Here is an 18235-nt window from a genome sequence, read left to right on the forward strand (position 1 = left end):
ACGTTAGTGTTGTTGATAAAGTCAGCGCAGTTTCAACTGGCTTTAAACTGAATTAAATCACAGAGAGATTTGCAGCTTGTACCGGAGACCTCTACGCCGAACTCGAACACTTCTCATTGGCTGTTTATTGGTCGTGTGATCGAGGCACTCAGCAAGTAAACACATTTGTGAGCTCATGAGTTGCGTAATGCGCACAAGTAGCGCTGTTTCGTTCCGCTTTTGGTGCATTTCCCTGGCCTAAAATCTAGTATCCTTGTGTTGACATTGTGAAACTGCACGATTTGTAAATAATGCGTGGCGGGCCACATGTAATATATTTTAATAGACAAAGCTGCGGGCCGTTTGAAATTCATCATTCATTCACCGTAGTTTGGACACCCCTGAGTTAGATGGTCAGATAGATGGTTAGATGATATCAGGATGGATGGATGGATGGATATACTGTAAAGAAAATGTAAAGATGGATAGGTACTGTAGATGGTTAGTTAGATGTTAGAGATAGATGGATAGAAAGATAGACAGAATGTTAAGATGGATGAATGGATATATTTCGACTCTTTATCCTGCTATCAAGACTTGGCTTTGACATCTCACTTCAGATGAATGACACCCTCTCTTAAGCACACATCTTGTCAAAGCAGCTCATCCTCGGGAGTGTGTGATTGCTGTTTTCTGTCTGGTGTTTCCTCATGCAGGCAGGCTTCCATTGTGTCTCTGTTCTGAGAAAGATGTAAGGAGGACAATAGAGCTGTCCGTTCCACATGCAGCAGAGCAGCGTATTCTGAGAAAGTTAGAGAACTCCGAGCTTGTAATTTACATGTCTGTGTCATGGCCCTCTCTGCCAGTTTATCGCGCTCCAAACCTCTAATTTATCCAGATCAGATTTGCACATTCTAGTGGTTCTCATTCACTCTCTGCCGCCCCATTAATTACAGAGCAGCTCTGCTGTTTGCAATCTAAGATCTCATTTCTGTTTCTCTTCCCTCTCTCACACAAATGCTGTCACGTTGGGGCAATTCTTTTTAATTTTTTTTTTTGTTGTTGTTATTAAACATATGAGAAGATGAATTAAAGAGTTTTTAATGGTTCTTTGCAGGATTTTGGGTTCTGTTATCAAGAACTATGTTTCAGTTTATAGGGTTCTTGAGTTGGCCGTTTAGTTCTTTTAAGATTAAAAAAGGTTCTCGAAATTATGTTATAGGTTTTTCAGATCAGCAAAGGAAACAAAGGAAATGTGAAGTTTCCTGGAGCCATAGAACCTAAAAATTTTCTTCTATGGCATCATAGGAACTTAAAAAACTATTCTTGTGGCATCAGGCTTTTAAAACATTTTTGGATTGTTAATTTTAAAGATTGCAGATGAATCTACAACATAATACTCAAAATGTTTTTTTCTTGCAAATACCTTGCAACCAGAAGCATTTACATATGCTTTTCATGCTCAACCATCATAATTTTCAAAGCTTTTGGAATCGTCTCTGTTTCCTTGGAACTCTGGGAACACATGCATTGATTATGGGATGTTTGCTGTGGTTAACTTGCCTAATGCTGGGAACCAGACAGCATCCTGTCAGAGATGCTTTTAATGTTTATTTTCTGTGGCTTTATTCAAAGTTTGTTTTTATTTGCATCATTGTTTGTGTGTATTCATATAATTATGTATATAAGGCTGCCTGAGCCGTTTATTTTTTATTATTATTATTTAAAATGCATTTTCCATTTGTTTAGATTTCATTAATTTTCACTCTATTACTGTTCATTTCTATGGAGTTTTCTACTTTCAGTTTAGTCTTAGTTTTTCAGTATATTTAGTTGTTTTAATTCTTTATATGTTTATATGTATACTTTAAATGTTTAACTGCGTTTAATTTCTTAGGGCCATCGAGTGTTATCGCCATCTAGTTGCGTTTTCATGTTAAATGCAGTTGGGTTAAATGCTTCAAATTTTATGTACTGTAAAACTAAAGTACATTTTTGTATAGTCAAATTTTTTTTCATTTTAGTTAGTTTTGGAGTCGTGAAAATATATTTCATTTGGTTGTTTTTTTCTATTATTTGCAATGCTTTGTGGTCTGCGTAGTTAATTGCCTCATAAAACACATTAATTACACAGTCTTTTACCTTTTATTCTTTTTCTCTGGTTTTCAGATACTTTTTACCTTTGAATAAAATGTAATGTTGCGATATCTTCTCACAGCTGGTTGTTTCTTCCACAGCTTAACAGCTTTTTAGAATTCTATAGAGAAAATGAATGGAAAATAAATGGATTTCTGAGAGAGAGAGAGAGAGAGAGAGAGGGAGAGAGAGAGAGAGTAGATTACAGTAATGCAAAATGATCCCGCAATAAAGGATATCCAGACTAGAGCAAATGTAGTTGTTCGAATCTTTAATGTGTGTGTGTGTGTGTGTGTGTGTGTGTGTGTGTGTGTGTGTGTGTGTGTTCAGTAAGGAGGATTCTAGGATTCTTGCTCTTCTAACTCTCTCTTCTGGGTCACACCCAGGGATTATAGGCTTTCTTAGTACACCATCATTAAGAGAGAGAAAGTAAGACTTTTTCTTTGAGACATCGTATTAAAGCAGCATAAGATTGTCTGTGTATGTCACTGCACGTCTACTGTATGCATGTCAGACTTGATGAGTATTTTGTTGTGAGTGTGTTTGGAATATGAGGTAAATGTCTAGATTCTAGCTGTAGTGTCTCTGAAATCAGGTGAAATTCATGAGTTTAGATGTCTAAATTCATGATCAAAGCATTTTAATTGTGCATGTTTCTGAGCTGTTACACTTTTACAATTTATTTTATAATATTTTGATTATCAGCACATCAGGAATATGTTTCCATATTTTTCACAATATGGTGCCATATCAAAGTACAGGAATAGTTGTAAAACCCAATTATTAGATAAGACAATACATGAGTCTGAGAGGTATAATATTAGATACAACATTATAGTTGACAACCAGCTGAATTTGATCAAATAAATTAATGTAGGAATCAAATAGATTTTGGATTGCAACATGTTTACAGCACTGAAATAGATTTATTGAAAAACTTTCAATTTTGCAACTCATTAACTCAATTCAGAGCCAGATATAACGGAAGCAAGCTAGTAAAAGCTGTGGTCTTTAGCGTCCTTGTTAGCGTGCCCTGCTTAGAGCGGGTAGAGTAGGACCGGTTACATTTGGTGCTGTGACCCGGATGGGAATGAGGTTTAGGGGGGTAAGTGTAACGGAAGCAAGCTAGTAAAAGCTGTGCGTGTAAACCTCACTTCCCTGACCGCAAGAGACGCGCTAGAGACTGATGCTAGAGACTGATGCTAGAGACTGATGCTAGAGACTGTGGTCATTAGCGTCCTTGTTAGCGTACCCGTCTCCCATGCCAGAGACGTTGGTTCAAGTCCCGCTCGGAGCGGATCGGGTAGGACTGGTAACACAGACATAAAGATTTGACCAAAAACTCCAAAATCTAATCTTTAGAATCTTCCACTGTGCATAATGTGAACTAAATATTGTTGCAACATTAGTTAACAAGCCACTGGTAAATGCTATGCTTATAGCTCTTTAATGGAAGTATTTGTGTCTTTTAAGTTGCAAGGATGATTCATGGGATCAACCTCCATTGTGCCCTTGGGCCAGGCACTTTAATGTTAGTTTGTGTGGAGTTGGACCATAACATGGGTTAATTTCACGCATTAGGAATCATTTTAATCATATTTACCTCTGTAATCCAATATTGAAAATAAGAGCACCCACACAAAATTCAGTTAACATTCACAGTCACACACAACCCCATATGCATATTTCTTCAATTTGTGTTTGTGTGTTCTCATCACATCTTAAAATTGGGCAATGAATAATGTATTTTTAGTGTGTGGGTTGAAAATTCACGCTTTCAGAAATAATATTGGCAATTTTTTTGTAACAGCATGATAATGAGAGAGCGAGAAAGAGGTGTACTGCGCTTGTAATTAGATGGCTTCTGTGTGTGCATGCAGGTGTTTAGGACTTCGCTGTTGGTAAAGCAGTGACCTTTCCATTGTGAACTGATAATTCCTCTTTTTCTGTCACTCCATCTTTCCTCTCCACCTTTGTCCTAATGCTTCCTCTCTCTTCTACTTATCCTTTCACCCCATGGCTTGTCCATTGCAGTAATTGAGTCCTGAATGGACAGTTCATTAGTGCAGTAGCTACTTCTCCAGAAGCCAGAGGTGCCAGGAATAAGGGTATCTGCTCACTCAGCACTTCAGTTTATCCTTCAGTCTGGTCTCCAAACACAACTGCCCAATTGATATCATGCAGCTTCAGCTTCAATTTACTTCAGAACTGATCATGCTGACTCAAAATGTGCTTTAACACAAATCCTCAGGAGCAACATACCTCAACGCAAACCCTCAAGATCAATGTGCCTCAACAGAAACCCTCAAGAACAACGTATTCAACATGTTGGATATTTACAATTTGAGATTGGTGCAACCCCGACGTTCTTCTGACCAGATTCAATCGCTCTTAACACATCACAAATCAGGGCTTTACCTAGGATTATCAGAAGGGGAGAATTGGGTCCAAAATCAGCTCGATTATCTTGTAGTGTGTAGGTGCCTTAAAGGTGCTGTATGTAATTTTTTTTGGACTGTACTAAAGCACAAAAATGCCATAACATGTTTGCAAAGATTTAGGAAACATGCTAAGTACACATACTTGTTTCTCTGAAAAACAATGCTACAGACAGTTATTCTACTTTGAAATGTGCGTTCAGTGTCTGATTGTGTTTTTGTTTTGGTCTGTATGATCCCACCCCCTTCTAATTTACCCAATAGTATTTCGACACCACGGGTTACCATTTGGCGTAAAATGCAGCATATTGTAGCCATGGAAGCCAGCAAACAAACTAGGTCAGAGATCGCAGATTCTACCCGACCTAAAAAGCCTCGGCACTCATCTAAAAAGCTCCATGTCCAGAGGCATATTAAAACACGGATAAACCATCTCATCAACTTACAATTTAAGGCTCATCGCCTTCCATTGTCAATTGTGCTCGTTCCTGTTGCGTGTCCACAGTCTGGCAACCCATGTGAGCGTCGAGTCTGAGGAGGAGGGGGCAGGAGAAGCAACCCTCTCAAATATTTTGAATTTGGACTGCAGTACCCATTTCAACAATTAGCTGTCAATATTACATACTGCATCTTTAAGCAGTTCAGACACATATCGCTATGGCCTCTTACAAGACTCTAATTAGCCTCATTTCTAACTTTCAGTTATGGCCTTTCTTCTCTTTTTATTATTCCAAAGCAGTGTCTCATCAATACCCTCACATACTTCCAACCGACACCTCCGATAGCACACACACACCAACAATTAGACTTTATAATCCATCATTTCTGTCAGGGCATCTAGAAGTCCAAGCCATATTGATCTCCTAAGCTGTCAGGACAGAATGTCGTCCATATCACGGTAAAGCCAAACAGTAGATTGAAGATTTAAGCTTTCAAGGGACCTCAACCAAAAGTCAATTTCTGCTGTGGCAAATAACAGCTGACCATCTCGTAATGTTTTTGTCTTTTTCTCTCTTTCTCTCAGTTATACTGCAAAAGTGGTGGGCAATGGAGTTCGTGCTCAAAGACAGAATCCAGAAGTCAGGGTCAGAAGTGCTGATCCTGTGCTGATGGATGTCAAAAACAGACTCGAGCTCTTCAACATGGTAAGGAATATTATGATTTGGTGATGGTACTGCACATATCTGCCATATCTTAAAGTGATAGTTCACCCAATAATAAAAATTCTGTCATCATTTACTTGCCCTCATGTCATTTTAAACCTGTTTGCCTTTCTTTCTTCTGTGAAACACCAAAGAACATATTTTAAAATATCTTCTTTTGTATTCCACAGAAGAAAAAAAAAAAGTCATACAGGTTTAGAATGACATGAGGATGAGTAAATCATGACAGAATATTACTATCTCTTTAAGAAGACAAATATTGACTAGTTATTTCTTAAAATTGATTACAAATTGATTAATTTATACTATAGATATGTTGTTCCTAAGATATTAACCATATTGACTTGATTTGGAAGATTACGTTATCATAATTCTTTTTTACACCAAATTAGATGAGTGTGATGTTTATAAAGTCCTGCTCATCTTTTTTGATGGTAACACCATGTTCATTGAAAATTCCATTTTGAATGAATATGGTAATCAATATCATAATCAGAAAAAAACTGAGACAGACTAAATCCAGAAGAATTGCGGCAATGTCTTCGAGATGCTTGAAGAAACCTATCTGCAAAGCTGCATTACTGTGAAAAATTTTAGTAACTTGTGTAAAAATGCTGTAAAGTGATGATGCTTTTGAAAAATAATGCCATAAATAGTTTATTGATCAATTAACTTCTATTAACTAAATTAAATCAATATTTAGTGTGACCACCCTTTGCATTTAAAACAGCTTTTACACTTGCACATAGTTTTTCAGGTAGCTTTGCAGGTTGATTTCTTCACGCGTATTGGAGACGTTGCCGCAATTCTTCTAGACTTAGTCTGTCTCAGTTTTTTCTGTTTCTTAAAGTAATCCTGGATGGACTCGATGATGGTGAGATCAGATCTCTGTGTGGAGCACCGGCTGTTGTCAGACTCCTTGTGCATACAATAATCTCACTGGATTATTACAATTAATGGTAAAAGGATTGTTTGGAAATGTAAACTGATATTGACGCAATACAGCCAAAGATATAAATAACTGGCTTAAAGGGTTAGTTCACCCAATAATGAAAATTCTGTCATTAAGTACTCACCCTCATGTCGTTCTACACCCGTTAGACCTTCATTCATCTTCAGAACACAAATTAAGATATTTTTGATGAAATCAGATGGCTCAGATCTTTTCGAATCTTTTGTTTCGAATCAGTGGTTCAGATCGCATAAACGAAGCATCGTTTACTGAAATCACGTGACTTTGGTGCTCCAAACCACTGATTCGAAACAAAATATTCGTAAAGCTTTGAAGTTTCATGAAGCATTGTTTTGAAATTAGCCATCACTAGATATTATTGAAAAGTCATTATTTTGTTTTTTTGGTGCACAAAAAGTATTTTCGTTGCTTTATAATATTAAGGTAGAACCACTGTACTCACATGAACTGTTTTAAATATGTCTTTAGTACCTTTCTGGATCTTGAGAGGATTTCATCAAAAATATCTTAAAGGGGTGGTTCATTATGATTTCACTTTTTTAACTTTAGTTAGTGTGTAATGTTGCTGTTAGAGCATAAACAACATCTGCAAAGTTATGACGCTCAAAGTTCAAAGCAAAGCGAGATATTTTCTTTTAAAGAATTCTTTGTTTAAGGACTACAACAAACGGCTGGTAGGGACTACAACGAGCTTCTTCCTGGGTTGGTGACATCACTAACCCTAAAATTTACATAAACCCTACCGCCGAGAACACAACACACTGAGCGTTTTTGCTCACCCTCAAAAAGTGACAAATTTAACATGCTATAAAAAATTATCTGTGGGGTATTTCGAGCTAAAACTTCACATACACACTCTGGGGACATTAGAGACATGCCTAAGACTTTTGCACAGTACTGTATATCAGGGCCTTAAGACTGCTAAATGCAAAACGCTACCTTGGTGATGCCTGTCAGTGACCAATATATTGTTTAATTTATTGTGAATTTATTTATTTATTTTTATAAAAAAGAAAACTTATAAGACAAGAAATCTCAACTTTTCCAATGATAATCTCATCAGACAGTGTTGTCGGCCCGCTGTAGGCAGTCTGAAGAAATGTGCTGATGTCTTCAGAAACTTCTTCCTGTTGTTGTGTTGTGATTTGTGATTTTCTGTTCTCATTCTGATAGACCTGATGGAGCAGTCATGCATTAACGGTGTGGCAGAGAAAACAAGGGCAGATGGTTCTTTTTCAGATGTGAATTAAACAGCTCATCAAAGTGATCCTGATGTTTTTCAAAATTAACAAACATGAAACTTCCACCTAATTAACGGCACCCAGTACAGCTTTGACTGTGGAGGAAGGGAGTTTTACACGTGGAAGTAAGGCTGATTCTGATGTGAAGTAAAGGATTAAAGAGAAGAAATGAGAGCTGGCAGGGACTGTAGATTGAATCTGTACAGACTGACCTAGCAGAGTAGTCATCTGACTGCCTTGTGAACCGGTGGCATCAGTAAACAAGTGTGAGAACATCATGGACTAATACACACATACATACACAACGGCTTTATAACACATGCATATTTGTGTTCAGTTTGATATTATAATGAAAATAATCCAGTTCATCAAAGCTATCATAAGCTGTAAATCGGTTTACAGTATCTCACAGAAGTGAGTACACCCCTCACATCTTTTTCATGTGACAACACTGAAGAAATGACACTTTGCTACGATGTAAAGTAGTGAGTGTACAGCTTGTATAACAGTGTAAATTTGCTGTCCCCTCAAAATAACTCAACACACAGCCGTTAATGTCTAAACCGCTGACCACAAAAAAGTGAAAATGTCCAAATTGGACCCAAAGTGTCAATATTTTGTGTGGCCACCATTATTTTCCAGCACTGCCTTAACCCTTTTGGGCATGGAGTTCACCAGAGCTTCACAGGTTGCCACTGGAGTCCTCTTCCACTCCTCTGCTGGTGGATGTTAGAGACCTTGCGCTCCTCCACCTTCCGTTTGAGGATGCCCCACAGATGCTCAATAGGGTTTAGGTACCCTCAGCTTCTTTAGCAAGGCAGTGGTTGTCTTGGAGGTGTGTTTGGGGTCGTTATCATGTTGGAATACTGCCCTGCGGCCCAGTCTCCGAATGGAGGGGATCATGCTCTGCTTCAGTATGTCACAGTACATGTTGGCATTCATGGCTCCCTCAATGAACTGTAGCTCCCCAGTGCCGGCAGCACTCCTGCAGCCCCAGATCATGACACCCCCACCACCATGCTTGACTGTAGGCAAGACACACTTGTCTTTGTACTCCTCACCTGGTTGCCGTCACACACGCTTGACACCATCTGAACCAAATAAGTTTATCTTGATCTCATCAGACCACAGGACATGGTTCCAGTAATCCATGTCCTTAGTCTGCTTGTCTTCAGTAAACTGTTTGCCGGCTTTCTTGTGCATCAACTTTAGAAGAGGCTTCCTTCTGGGATGACAGCCGTGCAAACCAATTTGATGCAGTGTGCGGCATGACCCCCCCCACCCCTTCAACCTCTGCAGCAGTGCTGGCAGCACTCATACGTCTATTTCCCAAACACAATCTCTGGATATGACGCTGAGCATGTGCACTCAACTTCTTTGGTCGACCATGGCGAGGCCTGTTCTCAGTGGAACCTGTCCTGTTAAACCGCTGTATGGTCTTGGCCACCGTGCTGCAGCTCAGTTTCATTGTCTTGGGAATCTTCTTATAGCCTACGCCATCTTTATGTAGAGCAACAATTCTTTTTTTCAGATCCTCAGAGAGTTCTTTGCCATGAGGAGCCATGTTGAACTTCCAGTGACCAGTATGAGAGAGTGAGAGCGATAACACCAAATTTAACACACCTGCTCCCCATTCACACCTGAGACCTTGTAACACTAACGAGTCACATGACACCGGGGAGAGAAAATGGCTAATTGGGCCCAATTTGGACATTTTCACTTAGGGGTGTACTCACTTTTGTGGCCATAGACATTAATGGCTGTGTGTTGAGTTATTTTGAGGGGACCGCAAATTTACACTGTTATACAAGCTGTACATTCACTACTTTACATTGTAGCAAAGTATCATTTCTTCAGTGTTGTCACATGAAAAGATATAATAAAATATTTACAAAAATGTGAGGGGTGTACTCACTTCTGTGAGATACTGTATAATTTAGTAATGCAGTGTTGCTAAAATAGAAGCAGCTCCAGTTATGTTTATTAGTACGTTATTAACATTTTTTTATGTTAAGATGAAGCATTGATTTGAAGTGACAAAATACTGTAAAGTTTCTAATAATAATTATAATAATACAATTCTCCTGAATAAGAAACATGCATATAATAAAAATTACATGTAGAATGGAAACTTGTATTATTTTGTTAAAATGCAGCTGCAAGTAATGATGAGGTAAAGTCCATTTTAATGTTTTGGGTTTGACTGCTTTGTTCCATTTCAACTAATATTTGTAACATCTGATAGCCATCAGATCACTTATTTCTGACTTGCCTTTAATCGATCAGAGAAATGAAATAATTTATGGAAAATTACTGATAAGGGAAAAACATAAAGATTATTGTGTGTCTCTCTCTCGTATTGAACCCTGTTTCAACCTGATAAAGTTATAAATTTCTTTTTCCCAGATGGTGAGAGAATTTCTCAACAGAAATATTTGATTTCCTATTCTGATTGTGAATACTAAAAACCACCAGAGGAATCTGCTGTGTTCCAGTCTCAGCGCAGAGACAGAGAATGGATATATTGATCCTGTGTACTTTGGAGGTTTGAATGGGGAATTATGTGGTTAAAGAAACTGAGAGAGTGACAGAGAGAACGAGAGAGTTGAAAAGAGCAGAGGTTCAGAAAACAGGGCATTTTGGATGGCAAAGTGCTGTTTTTGTCATGCTAATAGCAGGACGGACACTGAAAGACTTTCAGAATAAAAGATGATTTTCCCAGAATCCCCTGAGGTGCAGTGTGGCAACAGTCTGTCCAGCCTCTGCCACTGTCCCTCTGAAACATGGCCTTTCTTTCTTCCGCTCTTTCTTTTTCTTTCACTCTTTCACTTGCTCGTTCGCTTGCTCTTTCTTTCGCTTGTTCGCTCTTTCTTCCTTTTTTCACTCTTCCTTTCTTTCACTCACTCGCTCTGGTTTTCTTTCACACTTTTTCTTTCGCTCTCATTTTCTTTCTTTCTTTCTTTCTTTCTTTCTTTCTTTCTTTCTTTCTTTCTTTCACTCGCTCTTTTGCTCTGATTTTCTTTTTCTTTCACTCTTTTTTTCTTTCGCTTTCTTTCGCTCTTATTTAACTTTTTCTTTCTTTCTCTTTTTCTTTTCTTTCTTTCACTCTTTCTTTCACTCGATCACGGTCTTTCGCTCGCTCACTCTTTCTTCCTTTTTTCACTTTTCCTTTCTTTCTTTCGCTCACTCTTTTGCTCTGATTTTCTTTTTCTTTCACACTTTTTCTTTCGCCCTTTTGCTCTCTCGTTTTCTTTAACTCTTTCTTTCTTTTTCTTTCTTTCTTTCTTTTCTTTCTTTCTTTCTTTCTTTCGCTGTTTCTTTTTCTTTCACTCTTTCTTTCACTCGCTCACTCTTTCTTCCTTTTTTCACTCTTCCTTTCTTTCGCTCACTCGCTCTTTCACTCTGATTTTCTTTTTCTTTCACTTTCTTTTTCTTTCGCTCTCATTTTCTTTCACTCTTTCTTTTTCTTTTGCTGTTTCTTTCACTTGCTCGCTTTCTTTAGCTTTTTCTTTCACTCACTTTTTCTTTCTTTCTTTCTTTCTTTTTCTTTTTTCCTTTCTTTCGTCCTTTTTATTTCTCTTTCTTTTTCTCTTTCAATCATTCTTTCACTCTTTCGTTCATTCTTTTGCTCTTTCATTCTTTGTCTCTATTTCTATATATTTGTTTATTTTCTAATCACTGTAGTTATTTTGCTCCTTTTTGCTTTCTTTCTTTTGCTCTTTCATTTCTTTCTTTTGGATTTTATTTTGCTATTTCTTTTGCTCTCTATTTTGCTCTATCATTTGTTCTTTTTCTTTCAGTTGTTTCACTCTTTCTTTTCCTCTTTCTTTCTTTCTTTCGCTTTTTTCACTCTTTCTTTTTGTTTCTTTCACTCTTTTATTCTTATCTTTTATTTCTTTTGTTCTTTCATTAACTCTATTTCTTTTGCTTTTTCATTAACTCTATTTCTTTTGCTCTTTCTTTTGCTATTTATTCTTTATTTAAGTCTCTTTTCTCTTTGGTTCTTACTAATACTCTTTTTCTCTCTTGATTTTTGCTCATTCTTTCTTTTGCAGTTTCCTTCTCACTTTCTTTTTTTTTGTTCATTCCATACCTTCCTTTGCACTTTCAGTCATTCTTTACCTTATCTTTGGTTTCTTTTGGAGTGATAGTAAAATGGAGAAGACAAGAGCATGCTGTCAGACGATTTAGTCTGCCTCATACACACATACTGTAGACTCTCTCACACTCTAAGGGTGGTAAGAGTGAAGTAATGTGTGTATTCAAAAGTGTAACGTGTCAGTCCAGAGGCTTGAGGTGATCTAGAGGTGTTTTCACACGTTTGGTGTAGCTCAAAACCATTATAAGCAATGTATTCTTTGCATCTCTTGTGTTGCCCCTCCCATTAACGCTTAATACATGCATCTTATTCCCCGTAAATATCCCTGACTGGAATCTGGAGGACAGGCCAGCGGCACAGCTGCTTTTGGGTGTGGAGACACAATAGTATCTCTGTGCTTGTGGTGTATGGTTTTCAACTCACATACAGCATGTCATCACACTCATGAGTGTAAATGTGAACTATAGGGAGAAGAGGTTTTCAATTTTAGAGTCAGAATGGACTTGTGTTGACCTGCGGCACTACTGTTCTCTAACACCTGCTGTACAAAAGGTCTGCTTTACTGCAGAAAACTTATTTATTAGCCATCCTGTTTGGACTGCCAGTACATTTGCTCTGGAGCTACCACATCAATTAAATGAATAGTTCACCCAAATATGAAAATTCTGTCAGAAGTTTTTCACTCTCATGCTGTTCCAAACCTGTCTGTCATGGAACATGAAAGGAGAAGTTTAGCAGGAGGCTCTTTTCCAAACAATGAAAGTAAGTGGAAAACAACAACAACAACAACAACAACAAAAACCTAAAGTCACAATAGAAGTGGTGGATAGCTTTGTGTGAGGTACAGTCATTAATAAAACTTTTAATATGCACAAATTAAAATGTTTTACATTTTTTAATTAAACATGAAAATTAGGCACTTCAAAATTCAGACTCAACTTAAATTTTGGTCTTTCCCTTAAATGAAGTATAAGTATCTTGTGATGTACAATATGACTTGAAACAGTGCATGAGTCATATGGACTACATTTACATTTCTTTTTCTTTCTTTCTTTCTTTCTTTCTTTCTTTTGGAGTTTGAAAACCCATTATTGCATTACATTTCATTGTGTTTTAAAGAACCGTGTGAATGTGTGAACATCATCTTTGGTTTGCAAAGACATGAGTGACGAGAAAATTATGACAGAATTTATATTTTTTTGCGTGAACTGTTCCTTTTAAGAACTTCCTCAGTAATTTGCCTTTATTTTTCCTTTAGTTCAGTCTGCACTTTCTCTTTATTAATTTTATTTCTTTTTTATTAAATATAATATTTATCTAATATTTTATTAGCTATTAGAGCATGATCAGAAGTTAATGGGGGATTGGGGCAAAAATGCCACCAAAATGAACAAACATGCCCCCCAAATTCAAGATAAGGGGGGGAAATAAAATGCCCCTGCACAATTAAGCTAGATCTGTTATGGCTGTCACGATTAAAATGAAATGAATGAAAAGTATTAATTGCGGCATTAGATTTGCTCGTTGCTTCATATTTGTTTTTGCGCGTGGTTTGCAGCATTGAGCGTTAACCAATTACAAGCGTTTCTGTTGAGCTTATGAATGCAGTGTCCAATCAGAGGTGTTTTGATTCATCACTGCGGAGAGCGCCGGAGTTGTACTGAATCGTAAATCTCTCATTATTATAAACAGCATAGTGCAGAAAAAAACACAAGTAAGAGATTCATTTTGCCAGCTTCAGTGATTATAACAGGAAATCTTGCAAAAATGCATAACTTACATTAGACTGAAGTCACGGACCACTTCAGTGTTATTTGCTTGCTTTCTTTATATAATTTATTCCTTATATAATTTATTATTAGATAATCAGTGTTATTCATTTCACCTGTCAGTGGTCATAATGTTATGCCTGATCGGTTTCCTTATATTGAGCTTTGGAGCAGGGAGAGTTTTTTCTTTGTGTAAGTATGTTCTTGACATATTATTTCAAATATAGTGCTTGAGTCCTTTTTTTTTTTTTTTTTCATTTTTGGAGCTTGACAGCCCCTGATTGCATTAAATTTCAATGTATTTTACAGAACAAGATAGCCTTACATCTTCTTTTAAAGGAAGAAGTTTTGCAACAATGAGGGGCGAGTAAATAATAATAAAAAAAAAAAAAAACATAATTTTGGCTAAACTGTTCCTTTAGGTTCCTTTATTTATTTTTCTTTTTGTTCAGTCTGTTCTTTTTTTAGACAATTTAAGTTGTTACAAAATGGTGCTGAAATACTCACCTTTAAATATCATATTCGTATCACACAGTGCTTACACACACTGTGTGCAGTGTTAGTTGTTTCAGTCATCTGTCTGATTGGGGTCAACTGTGTGTGTTGATCATTTAGTCTGGTTATCACTTGATCTGTATTTTTCTTAACAGTCCCTTTTGTACCGGCAGGGTATCAGGTGTGTGTGTGACCGCAGCATAGTCGTTTTCTGTATCAAAGGCTTGTCTCTTGTCTGAGGCCTCAGGGAGAACAGAACACACTGTTTGAAGTGGGTAGAGAGATCTACGGCTCTATAAAGAGCTCACTGAACACTCACTACTGCCCGTCTGCTGTGCATCACATATATGAACATATCTGAGTTTACTTTGGGCATAATATCAACAGCAGTCCTGTGAAGATAAAACGGCGATTAAATGAGCCACTTTCAATGCCATTGCACTGATATATGCACACCAGTGACTGTGCATTAGTTGAATTCATATTAATGAGAGGAGCTTGTAAACAATGCATAATTAGTTTAATGAAGTACTTGGTGGTAGAATTGTTTGATTAATATTATCAGTTTTAGCATACATGAAAAGCTTTTTCAGATGCTTATTTACTTTTTAATCTGATGGCAAGTACAATCAAGATCAAATGGAAAGTTTTTGCCATTTCTGAGGATAAAATTAGTAACTATAACCATTAAATCTATTTAAAAGCTATAATTTTACTTGTTTCGATGGGCAGCGTGAGACATATTTGCTCATAGTTTGTTTTCACAGTTTACTTACCTAGTGACACCCATTGTGTAAGTGATGAAGACTGTTTTTAAGCAGTATTTGTCTTACACAGCCTATTGTTTTGTTTTGATATTGTTTGTTGTTGATGTTTTAAACATAAATCTAACAAAATTAGTGATGTTTATGCCATTTGTCAATGTGGTAAGAAAAAAATAATCTCAAAACAAGAATTATTATATGTGCTTAAATATGTTTAGATATTTGTTTTGGAAAACAAATCAAATGACTGATTTATAAAATAATTTTGTTGTGATGTGTCATGCCTAGCAGCACTCTTTAACTGTATACTGAAAGTATTTTAATGCATGGCCTTTCGTGGCTTATTGCTTGAACACCGAGCTGTGAGTGTTTTGAATCTGTGAGCACTTAAATAATGAATGTTTTGCACTTTCACATCTGTTCTAGCCTGTACTGTCCTGGTCAACTAATTTGTAAGTCACTTTAGATAAAAGCTTCTGCTAAATGAATAGACATAAATGTAAATATGTTATTAATTTAGTATGTGAAAAATTGTCTTGTTTTCTCTCTTGCATTTTCTAATTCACGGATGCTGTTTATTTAGACAATTTTTTTTCTTCTTCTTTTTTTAAATAGAGCTTTTTATAGCTTCAAATTCTGATTAGATTAATAGAACGCTGATCAGTATGCTCTACAATCATACATTAAAAATAAACAATATGACTTACTAATTGTAAACTTACTAATTGTAAACCAACTAATTGTAATCATTTATTTCATTATATTGCTGTTGCCATTGTCAGTTTATTGCTTTATGTAATGTCTGTGTGGATGTAGGTAAATAGAAGCAAAAGAATTTAGAGGGACATCTAATCTCTCTCCCAGTCTGTTTTGTAAAGTCATGCTCTGTTGTTCTGGACAGCAGTGTGACAAACCCTGAATCACACAAACATGTGAACAGAATACTCTGTTTCCACAACAGGATGGATGACTCCTCTCCTTAATCCTCTCATCTAAAATGTTTTTCTCTCTGCTTGTCACCTTTAGGGTGTTTTCACACCAGAGCATTTGTTTCGGAACCTGGTGTGTTTTCTCCCTTGGCTCGGTTCATTTAGGCATATGTGAACACGGCAATCGCGCTTGGACCCGCACCAAAACAATCGCTCCGAGATTGCCTGAACAAGGTGGTCTTGGCCCGATTGCAAACAAACTCTGGGGCAGTTTGCTTGTGGTGTGAAAGCAATCCGACCCAACGGACCAACGAACCAAACAATATCATATTTCACAACGGGAAATGTGCTGTATACAATTCAGCAGTGTTTGATTCTGTGAGTGAGCACATAAGTTACTGCAGTTAAAAACCAAAGAGCACCTCTTCATCATAAAAAGTTGTGTAATCACACTTCTCCATGCAAGAACCTGTCCTGACAAAGCCTTGATTCCTGCTCTAGCTGCATTATAACATTCTTATAGTGTTTGCATGAGTCTCGACATACTTTAGACAGCGCCGGGAGGTACAGAGAAATGGCGCTTGAATTGGTACGAGTGTAGTAGCAACAGCGGGAATGACAGCTACATTCGTATAGTGTTTGACAGGTACTAAACAAGCCACAATATGCTCATGGAGCGAACTTGTCAATCATTTTAATGGATGACGCAGAACAAACTCTGACCAATAAGGAGACAGTTGTACACGCATGTGACTTGCATAAACACATTTTGGTATGGCTTTGAAATATTGCCCTGTGAAAGCAAACCGAACCAAGAACAAGTCCCTGTTTCGGAACAATGCAATCGATCCATAGGTGTGAAAACACCCTTAGTCTCCTCTCCTCTCTGCATCTCATCTCTTCTCTCACTGCATCTCATCTTTTCTCTTACTGCATCTCATCTTTTCTCTTACTGCATCTCATCTCTTCTCACTGCATCTCATCTTTTCTCTCACTGACTGCATTTCATCTCTTCTCCATTTCTCTCACTGCATCTCATTCCTTCTCTCTTCTCACTGCATCTCATTTCTTCTCCTTTTCTCTCACTGCATCTCATCTCTTCTCTTCTCACTGCATCTCATCTTTTTTCTTACTGCATCTCATCTCTTCTCCTTTTCTCTCACTGCATCTCATCTCTTCTCCTCTCACTCACTGCATCTAATCTCTTCTCCTCTCTCTCACTGCATCTCTCTCTTTTCTCACTGCATCTCATCTCTTCTCCTCTCACTGCATCTCATCTCTTCTCCTCTCACTGCATCTCATCTTTTCTCACACTGCATCTCTTTTCTTCTCACTGCATCTCATCTTTTCTCTCACTGCATCTCATCTCTTATTTCCTCTCACTGAATCTCATTTCTTCTTCTCTCTTTTGACTGCATCTCATCTCTTCTCCTTTTCTCTCACTGCATCTCCTCTCTTCTCTCACTGCATCTCACCTCTTCTCTTCTCACTGCATCTCATCTCTTTTCCTTTTCTCTCACTGCATCTCATCTCTTCTCTTCTCACTGCATCTCATCTTTTTTCTTACTGCATCTCATATCGTCTCCTTTTCTCTCACTGCATCTCATCTCTTCTCTTCTCACTGCATCTCATCTTTTTTCTTACTGCATCTCATCTCTTCTCATTTTCTCTCACTGCATCTCATCTCTTCTCATTTTCTCTCACTGCATCTAATCTCTTCTCCTCTCACTCACAGCATCTAATCTCTTCTCCTCTAATCTCACTTCATCTCTCTCTTCTGTCACTGCATCTCATCTTTTCTCCTCTCACTGCATCTCATCTCATCTCTCACTGACTGCATCTCATCTCTTCTCATTTTCTCTTACTGCATCTCATCTCCTCTCACTGCATCTCATCTCTTCTCCTCTCACCTCATCTCATCTCTTATTTTCTCTCACTGCATCTCATTTCTTCTCCTCTCTTCTCACTGCATCTCATCTTTTCTCTCACTGCATCTCATCTCTTCTCTCACTGCATCTCATCTCTTCTCTTCTCACTGCATCTCATCTCTTCTCCTCTCACTGCATCTCATCTCTTATTTTCTCTCACTGCATCTCATTTCTTCTTCTCTCTTCTCACTGCATCTCATCTCTTCTCCTTTTTTTCTCACTGCATCTCATTTCTTCTCCTATCTTCTCACTGCATCTCTTCTCTCACTACATCTCATCTCTTCTCTTCTCACTGCATCTCATCTTTTCTCTCACTGCATC

The 18235-nt window shown here is 37.5% G+C and overlaps 1 protein-coding gene across 2 annotated transcripts in view; it reads left to right on the forward strand.

The window, feature by feature from the left end:
- The window catches only part of gpc5c (glypican 5c), a 170048-nt gene that overhangs the window by 98412 nt on the left and 53401 nt on the right, over window positions 1–18235 (forward strand). For both annotated transcript variants that reach the window (XM_051912305.1, XM_051912316.1), the window contains one exon: window positions 5578–5698. In XM_051912305.1, the coding sequence (XP_051768265.1) occupies window positions 5578–5698 (121 nt within the window). The remainder of the gene's footprint in view (window positions 1–5577; window positions 5699–18235) is intronic.

Source organism: Ctenopharyngodon idella, chromosome 2 (genome assembly GCF_019924925.1).
Source record: "Ctenopharyngodon idella isolate HZGC_01 chromosome 2, HZGC01, whole genome shotgun sequence".
Taxonomy (NCBI): domain Eukaryota; kingdom Metazoa; phylum Chordata; class Actinopteri; order Cypriniformes; family Xenocyprididae; genus Ctenopharyngodon; species Ctenopharyngodon idella.